The sequence below is a fragment of the Pteropus medius genome, unplaced genomic scaffold (assembly GCF_902729225.1).
Source record: "Pteropus medius unplaced genomic scaffold, Ma_sr-lr_union100, whole genome shotgun sequence".
NCBI lineage: Eukaryota > Metazoa > Chordata > Mammalia > Chiroptera > Pteropodidae > Pteropus > Pteropus medius.
The window spans coordinates 292,149-314,006 of NW_024356247.1; the positions used below are offsets into that span (position 1 = coordinate 292,149).

The 21,858-nt window shown below is 46.1% G+C and overlaps 1 protein-coding gene across 1 annotated transcript in view; it reads left to right on the forward strand.

Moving 5' to 3' along the window:
- SLC16A2 (solute carrier family 16 member 2) overlaps positions 1 to 21,623 on the forward strand; it is a 75,739-nt gene extending 54,116 nt beyond the window's left edge. The window contains exons 2-6 of the mRNA XM_039859981.1: positions 11,007 to 11,151; positions 13,774 to 14,224; positions 15,118 to 15,261; positions 17,946 to 18,174; positions 19,394 to 21,623. Coding sequence (XP_039715915.1) covers positions 11,007 to 11,151; positions 13,774 to 14,224; positions 15,118 to 15,261; positions 17,946 to 18,174; positions 19,394 to 19,614 — 1,190 coding nt within the window. The 3' untranslated portion in view covers positions 19,615 to 21,623. The remainder of the gene's footprint in view (positions 1 to 11,006; positions 11,152 to 13,773; positions 14,225 to 15,117; positions 15,262 to 17,945; positions 18,175 to 19,393) is intronic.
- The last annotated feature ends 235 nt before the right edge of the window (positions 21,624 to 21,858 follow it).

Below are 21,858 nucleotides of genomic sequence, written 5' to 3' on the forward strand. Positions count from 1 at the left end.
TAGACGCTGACCAGTCCCCTTAGAGAAAGCTGAAGAAACCGTTTCAATTCATAGTTCCTCCAAGCATTGATGGTTTTTGCTTTAAGAATCACGTGTATTATACCTTAGCTAGTAGAGTAGATAACTGACCATTATGCTAAACCAGGGGTTGCCAAATCAGTGGGCCATTAAGTAGAACCCAGTCACCCCTGAAAGACTGGGGCATTTTCAGACCTGACATGACCTCAGTGTGACTATCTGTGAAATTAAGAACTGGATCCCTAGATCTTATGATTCCAAGAATGAAAGTAAGTAAATAACAGCAGCAGAGAGAAGGAGGCCAAATCACCTAATAAGGGGGTAAAAAAACGACTTATGTTTTCAGTGATTATTTGACCTTACAAATTTTAACACTCAATAGCAGATAGTCCATTAAAGTTGGTATGTTTTGAGACCAAGTGTGGAAGGTTAAAAACAGGATTTGTTTAAATGTGCAATGCTTGGAAAAGAATGTTTTCCAGTATTACCCTGTCAACCCAGGAAAACATCACCATGTCCTAATGAAGAAAAAAAAAAAAAGAAGAAAACGTTGGCAGAATCAAATACCAGGACAAATATGAAAATACTTTTGGAATTTTTAAATAAAGTTTTGGTACAAATATGGAGTAGAGTCCTAGACACAATGTATGGTGAGTCGCTAACAAAGTAAATGAGCTTAGAGAGGCTGAGAGCTGGCGGAAAGCTTCTCAACCCACCATTTTTCAGAAAAAGAATCAAGGTTTGTAATCAGCTTCCTGGAACAACAGTATTTCGTCTATTCACTGGAAAAATAATTATCTAGCACTTAACTCTGGGCCTTGCACAAGGCTAGAGAAATAGTTAATAAAGGAGGTCCGGAATCCTGCCATCTCAGTCCCCAAGGAAGACCAGGGTGTTGCATTTCTGTCCTCTGGAGCTCCTCGGCTGACCCCTGAAGCGTCTTCACTTGCCTCCTCTTAAATGTGTTCTACCAATCCTTTCAGTCATCTGAGTAATATGTGCTGATCACCCGGCCAGATGTGCCAGCATACCATCAGCATAGTCTTGAGCTGCCTGCCACCTAACCCACATGGTCTCATGCCCTACCTATGCCATTCTTAGCACCCCACTTACCCCAACGACATTTAGTTCCTTTACCATGTTCTAGGGACTCTGAAGAGGGGTAGAGATGGAGCAGAAACGGGAATATTTCTGGCAACAGAGACTCCATTTCATAGTGCCATTTTCTCCACTTAGCATTGGATACGGCAGTCGGATAGCTAAGCCTCAGAACGTGAGCTCCTAATACTATTTGTTATTCCTTCATCATACCGTGGACCTTATTATGAAGCTGGGGCTCTTGACTAGATGGTTATCTGTCCCTATGTCACCCCCTTCACCTCTCTCTCTCATCTACTCCTTCCCTAGCTTTGCCTCTTCTTTGGCTTTGCTCCATCATTCCCTTATTTGAGCTTCTGTGAGTTCCCCACAACAAGAGGAATTTGTGAAAGCCTGTAATTTATTTGGAGAGTTTAGCTCTCGGAGTATCCTCTTCCCCTTTTTCAACTCAGAGGGAGAGCTCAGATAGGTTGGCTTTTGGCAGTCGAGGAATGAGAAATCTGGACTTACATTTGAGTTCTTTTCTGAGCAGTCTCCTTGTACTTCAAAGCCTATGAGCCTGGGTAAGGAGCCAGGGCACTAATTGGGCATTTGAGTGAAAACACTTTTTTGCATAAGGAATCTTGAGGGTCAATAGGCCCAGGATGTAGCTGGAAAGGCCAGGGTTCTGCTCCTGTGCTGCCCAGGCCCAACAGAAGCCCAGCTGGCTGTGGGTGCCTAGAAGAAGAAAGCAGGGGCTACCTGCTGAATACAGACATTGTGTTCACTTCAGGTATAGGCCTTTTGGGGGCAACTCTCTAGGAGAACTTAATTAACCTGAGGGTAGTGGTCGAGGCTAAAGAGAACTCTGGGAACCACGAGATGAAAGCTGTGGATGGCGGGTTTATGCGCAGTTCATCCTCAAAGAATGTTTATTAGTCAGAAATTAGGCATTTGTTTAGTACTTAGTGCAGCCGTGAGTTGAAAATAACGCTTTCTGCTTGATGGAAAGTTGTGGGATGCCACGTCTGATTTTGCCAGGTCTGTTTAGAAAGATGACCCTCTACATCTGTTAAAATCTACATTTTACCCTTCCAAATTCTCCCACATCTCAGCTGCAAGAAAGGTAAAAGGTAACCAATAGCACTCATTGACCATCAACATGGTTATAATTATCATCATTATTATGACTGTTGGTTCTTTTTCTAAAATATAGTTAACCCTCAATTATTTTTCTCCTACTAAATTTTTTGATAACCTTTCCCACCAACAATCCTTAAAATACTTTGTCTTATATCATGCTATTCTTCTTTAGTCGTTAATCTAGCTATTAGGTTACCTTACTTTCCCTTGATATAGCAAATTTTCTTTTACTTGGAATTTTCGACTTCTCTGAAAATCTTTAAATAGAAAATTTTACCCTGGCCTTGAACCACGAAATTAATGTATTTTATTGCCCTATTTAAAAAAAATGTGTTCTCTGTTCTACTGTAAGATCCTTGAAGGCAAGGACTATATGTCACTTATTTAGCATATTCAGTGCCTGTGAGATAGCCATTTGCCTGTGCCAGAGAGGATTTTAAATAACTGTTAAATGAATATCACATATAGATGGCTCATTTTAAAAAATATATGTTTAGGCTGACACCATCTTTGGATCAGCCCAGCTGTCACTCTGCTATAATAAACCTTGCTTAACCTCTAATAATATATATATATTATATATATATAATATATATATTTAATATATATATATTTTTATATATAATATATATATTTAATGTGTTGTGTGTGTGTGTGTGTGTATAAACTATATTAAGGTACTTTTTCCTATTCCCACCATGATGTATGGCTAAAAACACTGGACATTATATATAAAACAAACATAAGAAGGCTGAAGGGTGGAGAGAAAAATGCCAATGGGCTCAGGACCTCAGGACCCAAGCAACAACGCAGCAGTGAATTACCTGGGTTTCCTTTTTGCCTCATATATCTTAGGCCTGGAGCTGAAGAAACCATCAGTCCAGAAATGCCGACAGAAACAGACAAAATAAGCCCCAAGAAAAGCCTGATTTCTCTAGCCTTAAAACCAGGAAAGGGGTGGCCTAGCAAGATAGAAAACTTTTAGATAGTAACTGCTCTACTCTGGCCGAATTCCAAGGGGAAAAATGCATTCCATCTGACCTTTACCAGCAAAGGCCTACTGGGGATCCTAGACTTCTACACTCACCCAGCTGTAACAAGATGCCTCAACCTGCCCGTCGCTTCCCATGCTAGGGTAATGTCAGACAAAACTGAGTAGGGAGCCAGGAATTTCATCCCTTACTCCTCCCCCGTGATGCCAGTGGGGACCATGCAGGGAGCCTGGACTTTCACCCTTGCCAGACTGTCATCTCCAAGTTTCCTCTCATTCCTGAAGAGGTGCCAAGGCAGTGTCAATGAAGGTCAAGCAGAAAACTAGGTCTTTCACCATTGCTCAGCATAGTATCAATTGAAGCAGTATGAGAAATATTAATAAGAGACCTCTAGCTCTCCCAGCAAGGAAGGAATCAGAGGAAGCCCATTCGAAATCTTGAACACCAACCCTTGCTCAACAGTAACAAGGTACCCATCCTCCCCAGGGTGTCGATGGAAACTAAGCAGGGAACATGGACTTCCTCTCCCATCTCTTCCACCCATCTAGAATAATGAGGTGGGTATCTTGCTGGCATGGTGTCAGAGGAGGCCTACTAAAATGTAAGATTTAAATAATATCCAGAGTCTCATAACATAATATGCAAAATGCCTGGGATACAATAGAAAACCACTTGCCACATCAGAGACTAGGAGAATCTCAACTTCAATGAGAAAAGACAGTCAACTGACACTAACGCTAAAATAACACAGATATTGGAAGTATTTGATGAGAATTTTAAAGCAGCCGTCATAAAAATGCTTCAATGAGCAATTACAATTATACTTGAAACAAATGAAAAAATACCAAGTCTCAGCAAATAAATACATGGTATAGAGAAGAAACAAATGGAAGTTTTAGAGCTAAAAATTACAACTGAAATCATCATCATCATCATCATCATCATCACTTTACTGGATGGACTCCACAACACAATGGAGAAGACAGAGGAAGGAATTAGTGAACTTGAAGATAAAACAATAGAAATTATCCAATCTGAACAACAGAGAGAAAATAAATTGAAAAAAAGAAAGAAAGAACAGACGCTCAGGAACAGTGAGAGAGAAATAACACCTTAACTAAAGGGAAAAACAAATGACAGTGGATTTCTCATCAGAAATTATGGAGGGCAGAAGAAAGAACATTTTTTAAGTTCTAAAAGAAAATCCTCAACCCAGAATTGACAGTGACAATGCCCTTCAGGAAAGAAGGGGAAATCTAGAAATTCTCGGAGGAAGGAAAGCTAAGACAATTTGTCACCAGCAGACCTACCCTAAAAGAGCGCCCAAAGGAGGTTCTCTAAACAGGAAGAGACAGCAATAAAAGAAATTTTGGAACATCGAGAAAGAAGAAAACAATGAAGAGAGTAAAATTATGGGTACATGCAATAGATTTTCCTTCTCCTCTTGTGTATTCTAAATTATATTTAACATTTGAAGCAAAAATATAATAATTCCTGGCGTGGTTATCAATGCATATAGAGGAAATATTTAAACAATTGTATCGTATTGTAAATGTGGGGTGAGCGAAGGAAAATAAAGGTTAGGTATTTACACTCCACTCAAACTAATGAAATGTCAACATTGGTAAACTGTGATAAGTTCTATACATGTAATATAATAGCTAGAGAAGCCACTAAAAAAGGCATACAAAAGGGGATACCGAAAAAACTAGAAACAAATCAAAATGGAATTCTAAAAATTGTAAAGGAAATGGCAGGCAGGGAAAGGGAAATAGAGGACAAACAGAAGAAACGGAAAACAAACAAAAAATGACCGTAACACATCGATGATTATGCTCATTGCAAATGGTCAAAATACATAAATGAAAAGACAGAGATTGGGAGACTTCCAGTCAAGATGGCAGAGTAGGTAAACACTGTGCTCACCTCCGCCCATGACCACATCAACATTAAAAGTAAATTACAGAGCAATCGACCACCTTTGAGAATCACCTGAAGGCGAGCTAAACAGAACTTCTATAACGAAGTATATAAAGAAGAAACCACCTTAAGACTGGTAGGAAGGGCAGAAATGCTGAATGGGCTGACCCCACACCCACATGTAGTGGTTTAGAATTGGGAGGGATATCACAGCTGCGGAGGTCTCCCCTGAGGAATGAGGGGTCCCAGCCCCACACCGGGCTCCCCAGCCTGGAGCGCCAGTGCTGGGAAGAGGAGTCCCCACAATAGCTGGCTGTGAAAATCAGCAGGGACTCTGACCAGGTGAGACGGAGGGCAGCTGTAGACCCAGGCACTCTCTTAAAGAGCCCAAGAACAGACTCGCTCACCAATACTTGCCCTAAGCTCCAGAAAAGGGACAGTGGCTCAAAAAGTGCGAGAGACATACCAAGAAGAACTGAATGGTCTGGCTTCACGGCTAGGGCTGGAGCTGCAGCTCTCACTGGGACTAAAATACAGGCAGGTGCCATCGTTCCTTTGTCGAGCCCGCCAATCCACACAACCAGCAGGTGCAGGTGGGTGCACAATTTGAGTCCCTATTAGCGTGGCTAACACAGCTCTTGTGCTACTCTCATGATTCCCTGAGACGGCACTCAATTCACTCAACCAGCATTAACCTCTTTCGGAGGCAAATTGACACAAGTGGCTAGACTTGGCCCATGCTGCGGATTTTCCTAAAGTCTCTGAAAGGTCCACAAACTCCAAACAAGCAGAGGCTGGCCTCGGCGCACCCTTTGCCTCTTGCTAAGCAGCCCCAAGCCCAGCGCTAGTGGCAAACACCTGCGGATCAATTTGTAGCTCCAACCTTGTGGCCTCAGGTGGGGCACAGGCAGCAGCTGATCTTGGCTTGCACCAGACCCCCTCCCAAAAGGCCCCAGGACCAACATACCTGGTGGCCAGCTTCAGAGCACACCAGAGCACCACCCACCCACCTCCACAAACAATACATCCAGAGGGCGGATGCAGCAGGCACCAGAGCCCCACTAAAGTGAATCTTGCTCTGTAGGGTCGGGCCCTGCACAACGGCTCCTCCACTGTAGTCACGGCCAGTCCTCACAGCCAGTGGCCCAAGGGTCAACCCCTCCCTTCGATGGGCCATCAGCAACCAAGTCTCCACTACAACAGAAAGGCACAACAACCCACACAAGGGACATAGCTTGGGCACCTGGCTCAGGTGACCAGAAAGACTGTGCCACTAGGCCCTGTAGGACACCTGCTACATAAGGCCACTCTACCAAGACCAAGAAACATAGCGGAAGAAAGAAAAGATAAAAAATATGAATAAAATACGATAACTACGTATCTATCAATCAACAATTACTTTAAAGGTAAATAAATGCTCCAATCAAAAGATAAATGGATAAAGAAGAGGTGGTACATATATAAAATAGAATCTTACTCGGCCAAAAAAAGTATGAAATCTCACCATTTGCAACAACATGGATGGACCAAGAGGATATCGTACTGAGTGAAAACAGACTCATAGATACAGAGACCAAAGGGACAGTGACCAGAAGGGAGGAGGTTGGGGGGCGGTGAGAAATTAAAATGGATCACAGACTTAAATTTAAAATACAAAAGTATGATTCTTCTAGACAATAACAGGAGAAAGCCTAGACGACCTTGAGTACCGTGACGAATTTTTAGACACAACAAAAGCATGATTCATGAAAGAAATAATTGATAAGCTAAACATTAAAAATTAAAAACTTCTCTGCAAAAGACGATGTCAAAAGAATGGGAAGATAAGCCACAGACTGGTGGAAAATATTTGCAAAAGACATATCTGATAAAGGACTATTATCCAAAATATACAAAGAACTCTTAAAAAATCAACAATAAGGAAATGAACAGTAGCTTTAAAATATGGGCCAAAGACCTTAACAGATGCCTCATTAATGAAAATATATAGGTGACAAATAAGCAGATGAAAAGATATATAACATCATATGTCATTAGAGGATTGCAAATTAAAAGAACGAGATCCCACGCCATACCTATTAGAACGGACAAAACCCGGAACACAGACAACAGAAAATTCTGGCAAGGGTGTGGAGGAAAAAGAATTCTCACTAATTGCTGATGAGAATGAAGGATGGTACAGCCACTTTGGAAGACAGTTTAGCAGTTTCTTGCAAAACTAAACATACAATTTAGCGATCTTGCTACTTGATATTTAACCAAATGAGTTAAAAAACTCATGTCCACACAAAAATTTGTACATGGATGTTTATAGCAGCTATATCGATGTATATAGCAGCTGTATTGTCAAAACATGGAAGCATCAAATAATATTCAAATGTCTAAGAAATAAGAGCTATCAAACCATGAAAAGACATAGGGAAAACTTGAATGCATATTCCAAAGTGAAAGAAGCCAGTCTGAGAAGGTCACATACTATATGATTCCAACATACGACATTCTGGAAGTTTTTTTTTAGTTTTTAGTTTTACATTTAAGTCTTTGATCCATTTGCATTAATTTTGTATATGATGTGACTATTGGTATTTACAAAGCTTCCTTGTACATATGTTACGTCTGATTGTTATTTAAAAAATCTTTGAAGAAAGCACATCAGGAATTGTAATCCCCATTTTACAGATGAGAAGACCGAGGATTAGAGACGTGCTTTGTGACTTGCTCACAATCCCACAGCTAACAGGCAAATGGTGATGAGAGTTCAGGTCTAGGGAGACCCAGGCCAGTTCTTTGGGAGCTCAAGATGGTGCCTCGGCAAAGCAAATTTTCCCAGTGGGGATCTAAACAACCTTTTAGGCACTGAGGTAAGAGGCACAGGCAGTGGGACAGCCCTGACCATACTTGGTCGGCGCTCCTCTGGCCCACTTGAGCCTCCGCAATTGAAGAGAGCCAGAAGCTGGCCTGGTGCCTCGCTCAGGCACTCTTCAGTGAATGCTTTTTGATGATGATGAAGAAAATGTTTAGAGGAGAGCTCTGAAAGTAATACGAAATTAGAATTTTATGCTAAGAAAGGAACTAAGTGAAAGGAACTAAGATGATTTGGCTTAGAAAAGAGAGGTACAACATGAAACTTGAGAACGGCCTTCAAACAAACAAACAAACAAACAACTCTTCGGCTATCTTTCTGAGGGCCGAGCAAGGAGAAATGGGCTAAAATAATATAAGAAAAAGAACAAATTTTTTTCCTTTCTGGTGAGAGGATTGTTACAGACACTTAAGAGCTTCTATAAACAAAAGGAACTCTTTTTATTTGAGTTTGGAGCCAGAGATTTGTCCAGCATGAGCTGTGATGAAGGATTTCAACATGACGGTTACATGACCCTCTTGCACAGTATCCTTCAAAATCTTTGGGTGGCTCCTGACCCTGTCCTGTGTCCTCGTAAAATTCCAGGTGGCTTGGTCTGTGGCCTTTCCTGCTCCTTAGTCTTAGCATCTTCACAGTACCATTTCACTGACCAAGAGAAGCTTACCTTAGCTCCCGAAGGCTTAATCGATGCCCATGCTTCCTGGCCTTGAAGCCAATTAGCCCAGTGCCTAAGTCTAGATATCTGGCTTGGCATCCCTGGAAGGGCCTGAAATGTTTGGTTTGGCTCATCCAAATCTGACCCCAATGTTTGAATTCCCTGTTTTATGTCTAGCCTCTTCTTGCACAGCTCCAATGATGGGAAACTTCATTCATCTCAATAGAAGATATAATACAATGAACTTTGGACTAGGAATAAGGGAAGTTGGGTTTGAGTTGTAGCTCTGCCACTTACTTGCTGTGTGATCTTTGGTGAGTCTCTTCACATTTCGGGACCTGTTTTTTTTTTAATCAGTAAAATGTTAGTGGAGGGATGTATTTGTTTTAGTTTCTGTTGGTTTAACTGCTGTGACAAATGGCCCTCAAAAAATCAGTGGCTTTCTTCAGTAAATGGTGCTGAGAAAATTGGAAAGCCAATTTCATTCATGCCAAAGAATGAAACTAGACTGCTATCTATCACTATACAGCAGAAGTAACTCAAATGGATCAAAGACCTAAATATAAGACCTGAAACAATAAATGGCATGGAAGGAAACATAGGTACCAAACTCATGGACCTCGGATTTAGAGAGGATTTTATGAATGTGACCTCAAAGGCAAGAGAAGTAAGACAAAAATAAATGAATGGGGCTACATGAAACTAAGAAGCTTCCGCTCAGGAAAAGAAACCGTCAACAAACTAAATTGCAACCATCTGAATGGGAGAAGATATTTGCAAGTAACGCCTCTGATAAGGACCTAATATGTACAATATACAAAGAACTCACATGACTCAATAACAACCAAAAACAAACAATCAAATGAAAAAATGGACATAGGACCTGAACAGACACTTCTCCCAAGAAGACATACACATGGCCAACAGACATATGAGGATGCTCAGCTTTACTAGCTATCAGGGAAATGCAAATCAAAACCACAATGAGATACCACCTCACACCTGTTAGAATAGCTACAATCAACAGGACAAGGAATAACAGATGCTGGAGAGGATGCGGAGGGAAAGGACCCCTCATACACTGCTGGTGGGACTGCGAGTTGGTACAGCCACTATGGAAAAGAGTTTGGAGGTTCCTCGACAAACTAAGAATGGATCCACCATCTGATCCAGCAATCCCTCTACTGGGTATTTACCCCAAAGACTTGAAAACCCATATCTAAAATGATATTTGCACACCGATGTTCATAGCAGAATTATTCACAGTGGCCAGGACATGGAAGCAACCGAAGTGTCCTATGATAGCTGATTGGCTAAAGAAGCTGTGGTACATATATACAATGGACTATGACTCAGCCATAAGAAGAGATGAAATCTTGCCATTTGTGACAACCTGGATGGACCTCGAGATAATCATGCTAAGCGAAATAAGCCAGACAGAAAAAATTAAGAACCATATGATTTCACTCGTATGTGGGATATAAAACTGAAAGTTACAGACGAAGATGACAAAGAAACAGAGACTCGTGGACATGGACAGTGGATGAGTGGGTAACAGAGATAGGGGGAGTAGGTAGGGGTAAAATGGGTTAAACATTTGATGATGGAAAGAAATTTAACTCGGGGTGGTTAACATACAATGCGATATACACACACATATGACATTATTGAATTGTACACTTGGAACCTATTTGATTTTATTAAGCAATGTCACCCCGATAATTTTAATTAAAAATTAAGTGTCTTAAAGGACAAGAAGTCTATTTTTTTATGTAACGTTCAGGGAAAGGGTTCCACATTGGAGAGGCAGGGTAGAATTTCACTCCATGTAGTTATCTGGGGACGTGGACAGAACCGATAGCAGTTCTGCCATTCTCAATATATGGCTTCCAAGTTCACTCTGAAGTTGTAGCCCAGCAGAAAGCAGAAACCTAATGGGAGTAATTTTATGGTTCAGGCCTGGATGTGGTGTGTATCATTTTTACTCCCACTTTATTGGTCAGAATTCAGTCACGTGTTCATGCCAAACCGCCAAGGAGGCTGAAGAATGTAGGTCAGTTGAGTGGTGGCTAACCAGGCTTTATCATAGACCTCATCTTCAAAGGACCCCTGTCTCAGCTCTGAAGTTCTGGGTGTATTTATGAGCTGGACTCCTGGTCCTCACATTGCCCTCCTACAGGCGCTCTGAAAATTGCCTAACTTCTCTGACTATTAGGGAGTAGCTGGCTGGCAGCGCAGGCCAATGCCATGCCCGCTGTGAAAGGCCAGAGAAAAACACCAGCTACCCCAGCAGACGCCACATTAAGCAAAGGTATGTTTGTGTTCGTTTCCTCTGCAGCGTGGGTCGGAGCTCTCTCAATGGGCATGATCTTCTTCTGTTCTCCCATCGTGAGTATATTCACTGATCGTCTGGGCTGCCGAATCACAGCGACTGCTGGGGCTGCCATTGCTTTCGTCGGCCTCCATACCAGCTCTTTCGCCAGGTAAGGCTGGGTGTTCAACTGGGGACACACTTCTCACTCCATGTGGCCCCTTTCGTGTAGGGTTCACAAAGACCCCGCTCCCAGGAATCATTGCTCAGCGGGATACCTCTACACGGGGTCCCCAGGGCACATCAGTAGGGAATATCCCCAAAGAGGACTGTGGAGTTCCAAAGTGGTGGGAAGAGCCGAAGCTCGAGAGTTTGTATAGCTGGGCCCATGTCCAGTTTTGGCCTCGATTTCTGTATCTATAACATGAGGGGATTAGACCAGATGGTCTCCCCAGTTCTCTTTCGGCTCTACCATTTTAGTCTCCTTCGAGATGTGCCATACATCTCATGACATTACCTGCCTTCCCAGGAAGAAGCTTTTAGAGCAAGTGCATGTGGATCCTGACCATTATGGGATTCCTGGGGGAATCTTCTGGTGAAAAAGGGGTCAGCTGAGGCCAAGGCAGTTTAGCATTTCTGGATCCTTTCCAGATATTTCTGGCTGCCAATATATCGACTGGCACAGATAAAGATTCATATCTTGGGCAGGAGAAAGGATGGGCAGCAGCCTCACCCACTTGGGTACAGACTCAACGCCCAACCGCTCAGCTAGGCCTAAGCTGAAGTCAAACTGTGTCCACTGGTCCCACTGGCAGAACTCAGAAGAATCCATGACAGACTTTCTGCCAAAGATACTTTGAAAGTTATAGTCCCTCCTTCTTCCAATCTGCCTGGGCTGCTGTAGGACAATGGTTATATTCTGTAGGCCGAAGTTTCCACTCCCATTAGAGAACGATAATTGTGTCCGGCCACAAGTGGGCCCTGTGAAGATGAATCAGCTTCCTTTACGACTTGAGCATTCCTGGCTGTCTAGCCTACCCTCCAGCAGAGGTTGCATCTATCCTGCAATGGTTTCTTGGCTTGGTCCCATCCAATTGGGACAGAGGACGGAGAAACCATGTCCTGCCTAGACCCTGCTCGGCCCTCTCAGCCGCTGCGAACCCTTTCAGGACCCCTCTAATTGTTGTGGCCTCATTTGCCCCTGTGGGAAGGTGCTGGGCCACGGAAGCGGATCCAGTCTCCACACTGCACAACAGAGGTCTGTTTTTTAAGGCCGAGCAGAGCAAAGTATAAACAAATTAGCAACATACGGATCCCATTTCCCTTCCGATCTGCATGAGCTCAGTTATAGGACGGGAAGGAGCTCGGATGTGTTTTCTTCTTTAGGTACATTGGAGTAGGCGTTCTGTTCTCCAGGCACCAAGCCCCTCCCCTACTCCTTTGCCTTTTGTGTAAGAACATTTTCGGAGCCAAGAAATGTTCCGGATGGCTTCACATCCAGTGGAAAAACATGGTTCTGCTTGCGGCTGGAGCCCCAAGTCATCCTTCCTATTGTCTGAATTTCTTTGGATGGCAATCTGACTTAGGGTCTTCTTGCCTTGGGGTCTGGCTAGAAATATATCCACCACACGGCACCCTGAACTGAACCCCAAGCTTTGCCTCTACCGGACCCCTCGCTGGAGGTCTAACTCCCGTCCTTTAGACAATGCCCATATCCAGTGAGTGCCAGCAGATAGAAAGCCACGGTTATGATAACTGTCTTGGAATCGTGCACACTAGCACCACCTCTCCGTAGCATGGGCCCGATCCTTTAGCATGAGGGCTGGGTCTCTCTACGGGGAGTAACTGCCTGAACATGGAGAGTATTAGGTAATTAACTGGTCAGATAAAAACTATTGCGAAATATGTAGAGGCTTCAAAAAGAAAACAAAATTCTTTACTAGGTTGTGCCAATATTGTCTGGGGGCACATGACCGGCCACGCTCACCTTCCCATGGCCTTTTCCCTGCTGACGTTTGCCTTCCATTACAGAGGCTTGCGACCACAGCGGTACCTAACAGTTTTAAGCCAGAACCTGTCTTACTCAGCCAGACACATAACTTCTTTCAGGCTCCACTTCCTGTCAAGCAGTCAGGCTATGCTGACAACCTAATCCATACCACGTCTAGTAACAGGAGACAGGCCCTGGAGCTTAAAGGGATTTTATATTTTATGATCCCCAAGGAGATCACATAGGGCTTGACATAAACGGTCTTGGGATATTCAGAACTTGGGCAGGGTTGCGGGGCAGGGAGGGGCAGGAGGCTACCAGCCATTCTCTGAACTCCAGGGTCTTGACCATGGAGAAAGGTATTGAGGAGTCCCAAGGAGGATCTCAACCATCCGGCCTTGTAGACTTTCGTAATTTGGGGTAAAGCTTTGGCTACGCACCTACCCGTGCTGTTTATGTAAGCAGTAGGTGAAACCGTTCTCTCTAAGTCATCGCCTTGCTCCTTGTAGCCCATCATCCAGCCTTTGCGTAAGTGGTCATGGCTTTCTTTTGAACACTCCTGTCTGATGGTTTGCTGTGATTCAAACTACAGTCACACAGATCCGGAGTCAGGTCCAAGCTTTGCTGATCCCCTTGGGTAAATTACTTTACTTCTCTGAGCCTGTCCCTCCATCTGCAAGGTGGGGATCAGAAGGTGCTGTTTCTTGTGTGTTCTGAGGGTCAGTGGTAAGTGGGTCTGTGGGTTAATGATGGGGGGATTGCCGGTCAGGCTGCTGAGGATGGCTCTTGGTGTCTCTCCCACAGCTCACTAAGCCTGCGTTACTTCACCTACGGGATTCTCTTCGGTTGTGGCTGTTCTTTCGCCTTTCAGCCATCTCTCGTCATCCTGGGCCACTACTTCCAACGCCGCCTGGGTCTGGCCAATGGTGTAGTATCTGCCGGGAGTAGCATCTTCTCCATATCCTTCCCCCTTCTCATGAAAACACTGGGGGCTAAGATAAAGCTCGCCCAAACCTTCCAGGTGCTGAGTACCTTCATGTTTATTCTTACGCTGCTTTCACTCACCTACCGGCCCCTCCTGCCCAGCTCCCAGGACACCCCAAGCAAGAGAGGTGTCCACAGCCTGTGCCAGCGCTTTCTGGCTCAACTCAGGAAATACTTCAACATGCGAGTGTTCCGCCAACGTACCTACCGCATCTGGGCCTTTGGCATTGCCGCTGCTGCCCTTGGCTACTTCGTTCCCTATGTACACCTGGTGAGGAATACCAGGGTGGACCCGGGGGGGGGGTCCACCCTACCCGGCCCCAAGAATCTGTCCGTAACCTGCCTGAAGTCCAGAGAGTAGGGGTGGAGGATGCTGAAAGGGCAGAACTGGGACCTTTGGGAAAAGAGACAAATCAGTAGTTGGAGAGACTCCCTCGGAGGGAAATGGGGGCAGTTCCTTAGGGGAAGGCCTAAGGTCTCTCCCACTGGTGAGTCTAGATGGGTTTTCAGGAGAAGATAAGCGTCACTGGGATGCAGGAGACTGGTCCAGGTGACCCAAGGATGGCGTTTTCTAAAAGCATGTTATATGGAATGCTGCTCTTGTGGTCAAATGATATCTTTAGCTTCGTATCGTGCAGCAACCTTTTAATGGTACCAAAAAAAAAATCCTGCAGTAAAGAAATCCCTTCGGCTTTAACCAGCAACCACCCAACTTATTTGGCCACAGAACTGTCAGTCAGTTGTAGTCTAGCTGTTACCTTCCGTAGAGCTTTTAGAAGTGTTACCTGAAAGTTGATGGATCCTTCTCCTCTGATAACCTGCTGTGACCCCATCCTGTCAGGGTTAGGGAATAGGGAGATTGTAGAACCATTGGGTTTTCTCAGTTGTTAGGGCTGCATTCTGTCCTGCCGGGGCTTGGAAGAGGATTGGATACACCCACTCACCTCGGCTGTTGTTCAGAAGCCCAGAATTGAGAACCAAGGGATGTGCAGCCCTTTAAGCTCTTAGAAGCAGCCAGAGAGCTCTTCTCCAGCCCAGGGTTACATGGGAGGGGGCCGCAGGGGAGGAAGTTCTCGCCGTGGTCTGGATATGCTAACAGTTAACCAGTCAGCTCCTGTTCTTTCTCCTGTCCTGGGCGGGGGGGCCTGCTGCTATGCTTTTCAGGTGAAGTATGTGGAAGAGGAATTCTTGGAAATCAAGCAGACCTGGGTCCTCTTGGTGTGTATTGGGGCTACCTCAGGCATCGGGCGCCTTGTGTCAGGCCGTGTCAGTGACTCCATTCCTGGACTTAAGAAGATCTATTTGCAGGTGAGTATGCCCACCCTGTCCACTGCACGGAGAAACAGCCTACCGCAGACGCTGGGTTATCCCCACCCTTTGGGATAGGGTGGTGGGGTGTGTCACTGCTGTGCCCTGGGCCCTAGGTCTGACACCAGCTTGTTGTACAACGTGGGAAAGTCAATAAAATTCTTTGAGCCTCGGTGACCCTTGCTTTCAAATGAAGACAATCATCCTTGTTCTGCCTCTTTCATCAAGATGGAGTGACGATCCAGTGAGAACGGCATACATGGAACCTCTGAGAACATTCTTAAAGAAAGTTTTTATTAATAATGGCTCTCCCATCTGAAAGAGGAAAAGGAATTGCCAGGAGTTGGGTACTTCCCCCAGTGGGGACTGATCTCATTGGAGAGTCTTGGGCATCTGTAGCAGTGCATGGCTCAGTGTCTCTCTCCTCTAGCCCCGGGCCTGGGTCCGTCACCTCTTATACTTCCAGAGCTACTTGGCACTGAGCACTGGCTGTCAAACGTCATCGTCTTGATGTACACAAAGTGCCGGAATAAGTCAAATCATTTCCCTTCCCTAGGCCTCACTCTTCTCATTTGCGCAATGAGAATAATTCTTGCTTTTACTCTCTCACCTCACAGGTGAGGATTGAAAGAAATGTAGGTGCGGCCAGATTTTAGGAAGTAAAAAAAAAAAAGAACTATGTTAAAGCCATGCAAGGTTTTAATCCTTCTGACGGTGACACAGGTAGCCTCATGTTGTGGGCTGTAGCGTCATGGATGCTAAAGAGAGCACTTTCCGTATGAACTGGCTTCCGGTCTGGCTTGAATACAGACTACTGCTCGAGCTGTCTGTCTTTATCTACCTGGCAGCAATATTGCCTTTCTGGCCTGACTTGTGCTTTTTTGCTCCTGTAGCTGGGTTTACCAGAAGGCACCCAAATGTGGAACCCTGTGGAGGGGTCACAGCAGTCCCAGAGAACAGGTGGTCACAAATAATCCATCAGGAAGGTGGTTGAATTCTCACTTTCCTGGGCGAAGCCCTAAAATCACTTCCAAGGAGCCCTAACTACACTCACAGCGGGGATTTCTCTAACAGTCCTAAATCCCCTCGGATGTCTTGGACGAGGATATGATTAAAATTTCCTGTTGTGCTCAACTCTATCAGGTTTGCAAGACCTGGCGACTGCGCTTTGTCAGAGCTAGGGGTGCCCTTACGGTTCGTTCTGTCTAACGTCTCGTTATCTGATGGATAAACAGGAAACGAAACAGTGGCAGAGCTGAACTCCTACGTAACGCTCTCCTCATAGTCTGCTTTACCCTAAGCGATGGAAGGCAGAGCCAAGGCCCAGAGATGATAAGTGTCTTGACCAGAGTCAAAGCAAAAGCCTATAAGCGATATCAACAAATTATGAGATTATGAATTCCTGTGCAAATATAAGCAATTGCTCTATCTGGGTGGAATTTTACATGGGAGTATTGTGGCTTTCGCAGCCTCTTCCATATGTCACCCCTGTGGGTCTTTCCTGTCAGCATCAGCAGCCCCAAGATGCCAAAAGGTACCGGCAATCAGGGTAAGCTAGCACTGGGCCAGGGCAGACACGTTAGCTAATCAGAAGCGGGACTAGGTTTAGGGACCAGTACGTCTGCTGACTGCTTCGCCTACCCACCCGCCATTCTGTCTCTTTTCACTCTTACTTGACCCAGTTTTACCACTTAAAATAATATCAATCAACCTCAGAACATTATAGCTGAAAGGTATCTTCATCGACTTGTAGTTCGACTTCTTCATTTTACAGACTGAGGAACTGAGGGCCAGAGAGGTAGAGTGAGTTGTCCAAACTCATCCCGCTGGTGAGTACCTCAGGCTGCGAGCACAAGACAATGGATGAACTGCCTTGGCTCCCTTCCTTCCCGGGTACAGGCCTGGAAGAGGAAATGAGTGTGTCCATAGCTTCGGGTTCTAAAGAGCCATCCACTAGGCCCTGCGCTTCCTACTATTGAAGAAGACAGGCACGTGTGCCTGGTGTCAAGCCCCTGTTGGAAAGGAAACGGTGACAACCTGCAGGACAGCCTCGGTTTGGGCCAATTCTTAGTTCAAGTAGAGATTTTTTAATTTCTAAACCTTGGCAAGGTCCCATGGAGGATGTTGAGAGGCAGCTAGATACAATAGGTAGTAATTAAGGCTGATTAGAATCAATTCCTGGTGTCCTTTGTGTTATATAATAGCATTAACTCTTAATTGCCATCCATTATGGCTTGGCTGTTGCTAGGTATGTCTGGTTTTATGTTACAGCCTCTGCGAATCTCCTAGAGAAGCAGCTGGGTGTCTGGGTTCTTATTCCTAGACTCCGCCCGACTCTCTCCAAACAGCCAGAGCAAAGGGCAAACGTCCTCGACAAGGACATTTCTTCAGATGGCACAGCCAGCACATTTTTTTTTATCCTCTCTAAAAACCAACTGAACGACCTAACAAACCTACGGCCAGCAAGAACGGACTCGCAGTTAAATGGGAGCGCTCTTAAATACTTTGAATCCTTTAATGTAGGACTCAGAAGGGGCTCTTTAGGCCAACTGTCCTCTCTGTGGACATCCTACTGCCCCATTTTATGAATGGTAGGAATGAGATCCTAAAAAAGGCGGGGCGATTTGCTACGTGGTCTTGACTGAAAAGCATAACGTGACCAACTCAAGCCCTTGCTCCTCTAGGTCATCTCCTTCCTGCTCTTGGGCCTGATGTGCATGATGATTCCCCTGTGCCGGGGCTTCGGGGGCCTCATCGTTGTCTGCCTCTTCCTGGGCCTGTGCGATGGCTTCTTCATCACCATCATGGCCCCCATTGCATTTGAACTGGTGGGCCCAATGCAAGCCTCGCAGGCCATTGGCTACCTCCTGGGCATGATGGCCCTGCCGATGATTGCTGGGCCCCCCATTGCAGGTGAGGCTGACGTTACAGGGAAGATGTGAGTGGGGGAGTCCTGTCTTTCCCAGGCTCTGGGGCTCCTGAGCACCTCCTTTTCCTCGCGTTCTCTGTCTAAGCGACCTTGCCAGAGTATGCGCAACCCCTTACCGCTATTGGTGAGAGACTAAGCACAGTGTATGCACCTGGATTCGTTTTGGGGAATGGGCTTTGCACGGTTTACGTATCTGTTTCAGTGGAGTTTTACCGTAGACAGCATGGCTGATGCCAAGAGGGTAGACACGATGTTCCCTGGAAAATCAATGGAAAGGGAACTTCATCTCCTTTCTTTAGGATTCGTTGCAAATATTATTTCATGGGCTGCCCTCTCCTAGGCTGGCCGACTGAGCTAACTCAACAAATGGTCCTCGAACACTGATTCTGTGCCAGCTGTTATGAGATCACTGACCATGCTCTGTGACAGTGGCAAAAGCTGCTACTCGGGCCCTTGTGCCACAGCCACACTGCCCACCAGGGGAGGGTAGCCTCTGCTCAGCCCCTGATCCCAAAGGTAGATTCCAGAATCACATCTCTTTCCAGTTTGCTTACCTCCCAAGCAGCCCGAGAGCCTACTTGCCTTTCCTCAGTACTGTTTCTGGGCCCATTCTTCCTACGAGGTGGCCCCCATTAGCTCCTGGAGGTGAGCAGGGGAGGCCTTGCATTCCATGCCTAGCACACCCGTGGTCTTTGCGACTTTGAGGAACCTAGAGGGGCCAATCGTATCTGGAACCACAGCGGAGGGTGCACATACAGCCTCTTCTTAGGACAAATGGGAACTTCAGAAAAAGGGCGAAAGGAACCTGCCCAGATTGTTCTACAGGAATACTCTAGCCCACGTTAGGGGTAGAAGGGTATATCGCTGGAAACCAAGACAAGCCTCGGCCATCTTCTGGGGGATTTTTTTTTTAAATTAGCTTCTCTCCTAACTCCATACCTAGGAGTGAGTAGGAGTTAGCCGTAGCTTCGTGAAAGTCACAAATGGAGACTGTGCATAAAAGCTTCGTAAGCTTCTTTCATGATGTGCGTTACCCTCAAGGCAGGAGCCACCTGTCTTTGTCATAGAGATTTTCTTTCTTTCAACTAGAAATATTTCGAGTGACAGGGTTCCCTGAGTCAAGGTAGTGTAGCATAAGACGCAGAGAGCACCTTTGGCCAGTAGGGCAAAGCCGAGCTTCATTTTTCTGTCTCGCTGTTCCAGGCCTCCTGCGCAACTGTTTTGGGGACTACCATGTGGCCTTCTACTTTGCCGGTGTGCCCCCAATCATCGGAGCTGTCATCCTCTTCTTCGTGCCTCTGATGCATCAAAAGATGTTCAAGAAAGAGCAAAGGGATTCTAGCAAGGACAAAATGTTGGCCCCTGACCCAGACTACAATGGGGAGCTGCTGCCGGGCTCCCCCACCCCTGAGGAGCCGATCTAATGCCTCTTCCTTGCCAGCGTGTGCTACTCCTTCACCTTTCCCCTTCACCCCGCCCCGCTCAGCATTTACATTTTTGCCACCAGCACACTTGTCCCCAAACCTGTGCACAGAGCATTTCAGCCACCCGACATCCCCTTGGGGCCCGAGCTCCAGGTGTTCCAAACTCATGAATCAAATTCTCCCCACGAATGCCTTTAAACTTGCCAGGGTCCCTCTCCTCTCAGGATCTAGGAATGCTTGGAATCAAGCCATGGCCTGTGGAACCTGTCCCTATACTTCATAACCCCTGGGGGAAGAGGGGGCCGGGACCTCTTGGCTCCAGCTTGTTAGTCACCCAGTATAAACAACTCTGTCCCCCAGGAGCCTGGCGGGAAGACGCAGCTGCCGGTGGGACGTGGGTGCAGGGAAGGGCAAAGAGGTAAAAATGACACAAGAAGCCTCGTTTCGCCTCAGAATCTCTGAGGGCTGTGACTTCCCAAGAGCTGTGGGTGCTGTTAGTTGCCGAGTGTCCGGATAGCCCCCCATCATCCTTTCCTTTTTGCCCTCTACTCCCTCATTTCTCTTCGCTCCCTGTTTCTTTTCATGACTGTCACAGACACATGGGTGCTAAAAGAAAGGACTCATCTCAGGCTGACTCGCATCTCACTTTGTGGCGCAAGCTGCTGCAGTCATAGACTGGAAGAGTAGACTGTCACAAAGGAAAGGACCTTCAACACCCCTCGCTGACTTTGACAGATTTCCCAGGCCAGTGCATTAACCTCCAGGAGCTCCGAGCTCTCCATCGTCGTATCCACCTGTGAAAATGTGACGCCATCCCTTTCACGTCAGAAGGCAGGGGAGGGCCGATGACAGGGGGATGGCATCTCGCATTATTCATTACAGGTCAATGTTTCCACCTGGGCTAGGCCACGAAAGGGCTTGTTTTAGGGAAAATCTTATTCCCGACTTGGATCCTCAAAAAGTAGAGGCGAGAGCTGCACATAGGGTTAGACAGTTTCTTTTAAGAAGGGGAAACGGTCTAAGCCTTTACCAACAAATGTGTCCCTCATGCTGTGCATCCTGGGCCACTCTAAAATAGGTGCCAGTGCTCAAAGAAAGGAGACTCTGGGCGACAGCTAGCACAAGTCACCTCGCTAAGAGCTCAAGCTCTCTCCTCGCTCGGCCTCTGTGTCTCTTTCTCCATAATCCGGGTCTTTGTCTGCTGTGTTCCTACTACCCAGACCTTTCCTCATCTTCTTGCCAGGCATCCTTGGTTGTCACTTGGTTGTCACCTCGAGCCAAGGCCATCCCAGGGCCAGGAGGATGAGGTTGCCTCTGAAGGGCGCCAAAGAAGACAACGGTTCCGTTATAACTAGGCGGTTGGGACATGGTTGGCCTCTGATGGCGGCATTCAAGGCCAAAGTCGGAGCCCCCTCCACTGGTCCTAATCCAGCTCTTATCAAGTTCCCAAAGGAAAACCGCTGACCCTTGGCTCTGTGGGTAGGAAGGGGCCTCATCACTAGGATGCTGTCAGCTCAAACAGCAGTAAGGCAGGAGAATCTGAGCCCCGGCAGCCACATAAGCCCCAGGAGAGACCACGCAAGGTGCTGGAGCAGCAGAGCCCCCACTGCCATGCTCCGTGCCGCTCCCTCGCCCGGTCACTGGGCGTCCTCTGTTGCTCTGGAGTGAAGAGCTCTAAAGAATCAGGCTGCCATCCACTTTTCTCCAGATGAAGGAAAGCCATTTCCAGGTCTCAGATCTGCTCTATCAGGTGTCACATGGGGGCGGGGGGGAGTGTCACATAAGGCAGGGAAGAAGTTGACTTGTACTGGCACATGCGTGGGCTCGCGGGCTTTTGGAGAGAACGTGGCTTGGCGAAAGCGGCACAGTATTAATATCTAGGGTAGGACGCAGCCTCTTATGGATCCACAGTCAAATCTAGGAAAATGAACAAAATTTGGGAGTTTGAGGCCTGGTACATTTAAATCCTCAAAAGGTTTGGAACGAAATAAACAGATGTAAAAATCCGGCTTTGGTGTGTGTGTATGTTGCCTACTAACCTGAAGCAGGCAGTTTGGCTTCAGACGTGACATCTCCTTTCAAATCAAATTTCTGCCGGGGAATAACCTTCGAGTCTCCCTGGTGTCTACTCTGCGTTAAATGTACGTGGGGGAAATGGCGGCCTCGAGATACAGAGGGGCTACAGCAAGTTCACACATTTCATCAGTGACAAAGCAGGTTGAGACCTGAGCTCAGGTAAGTGAC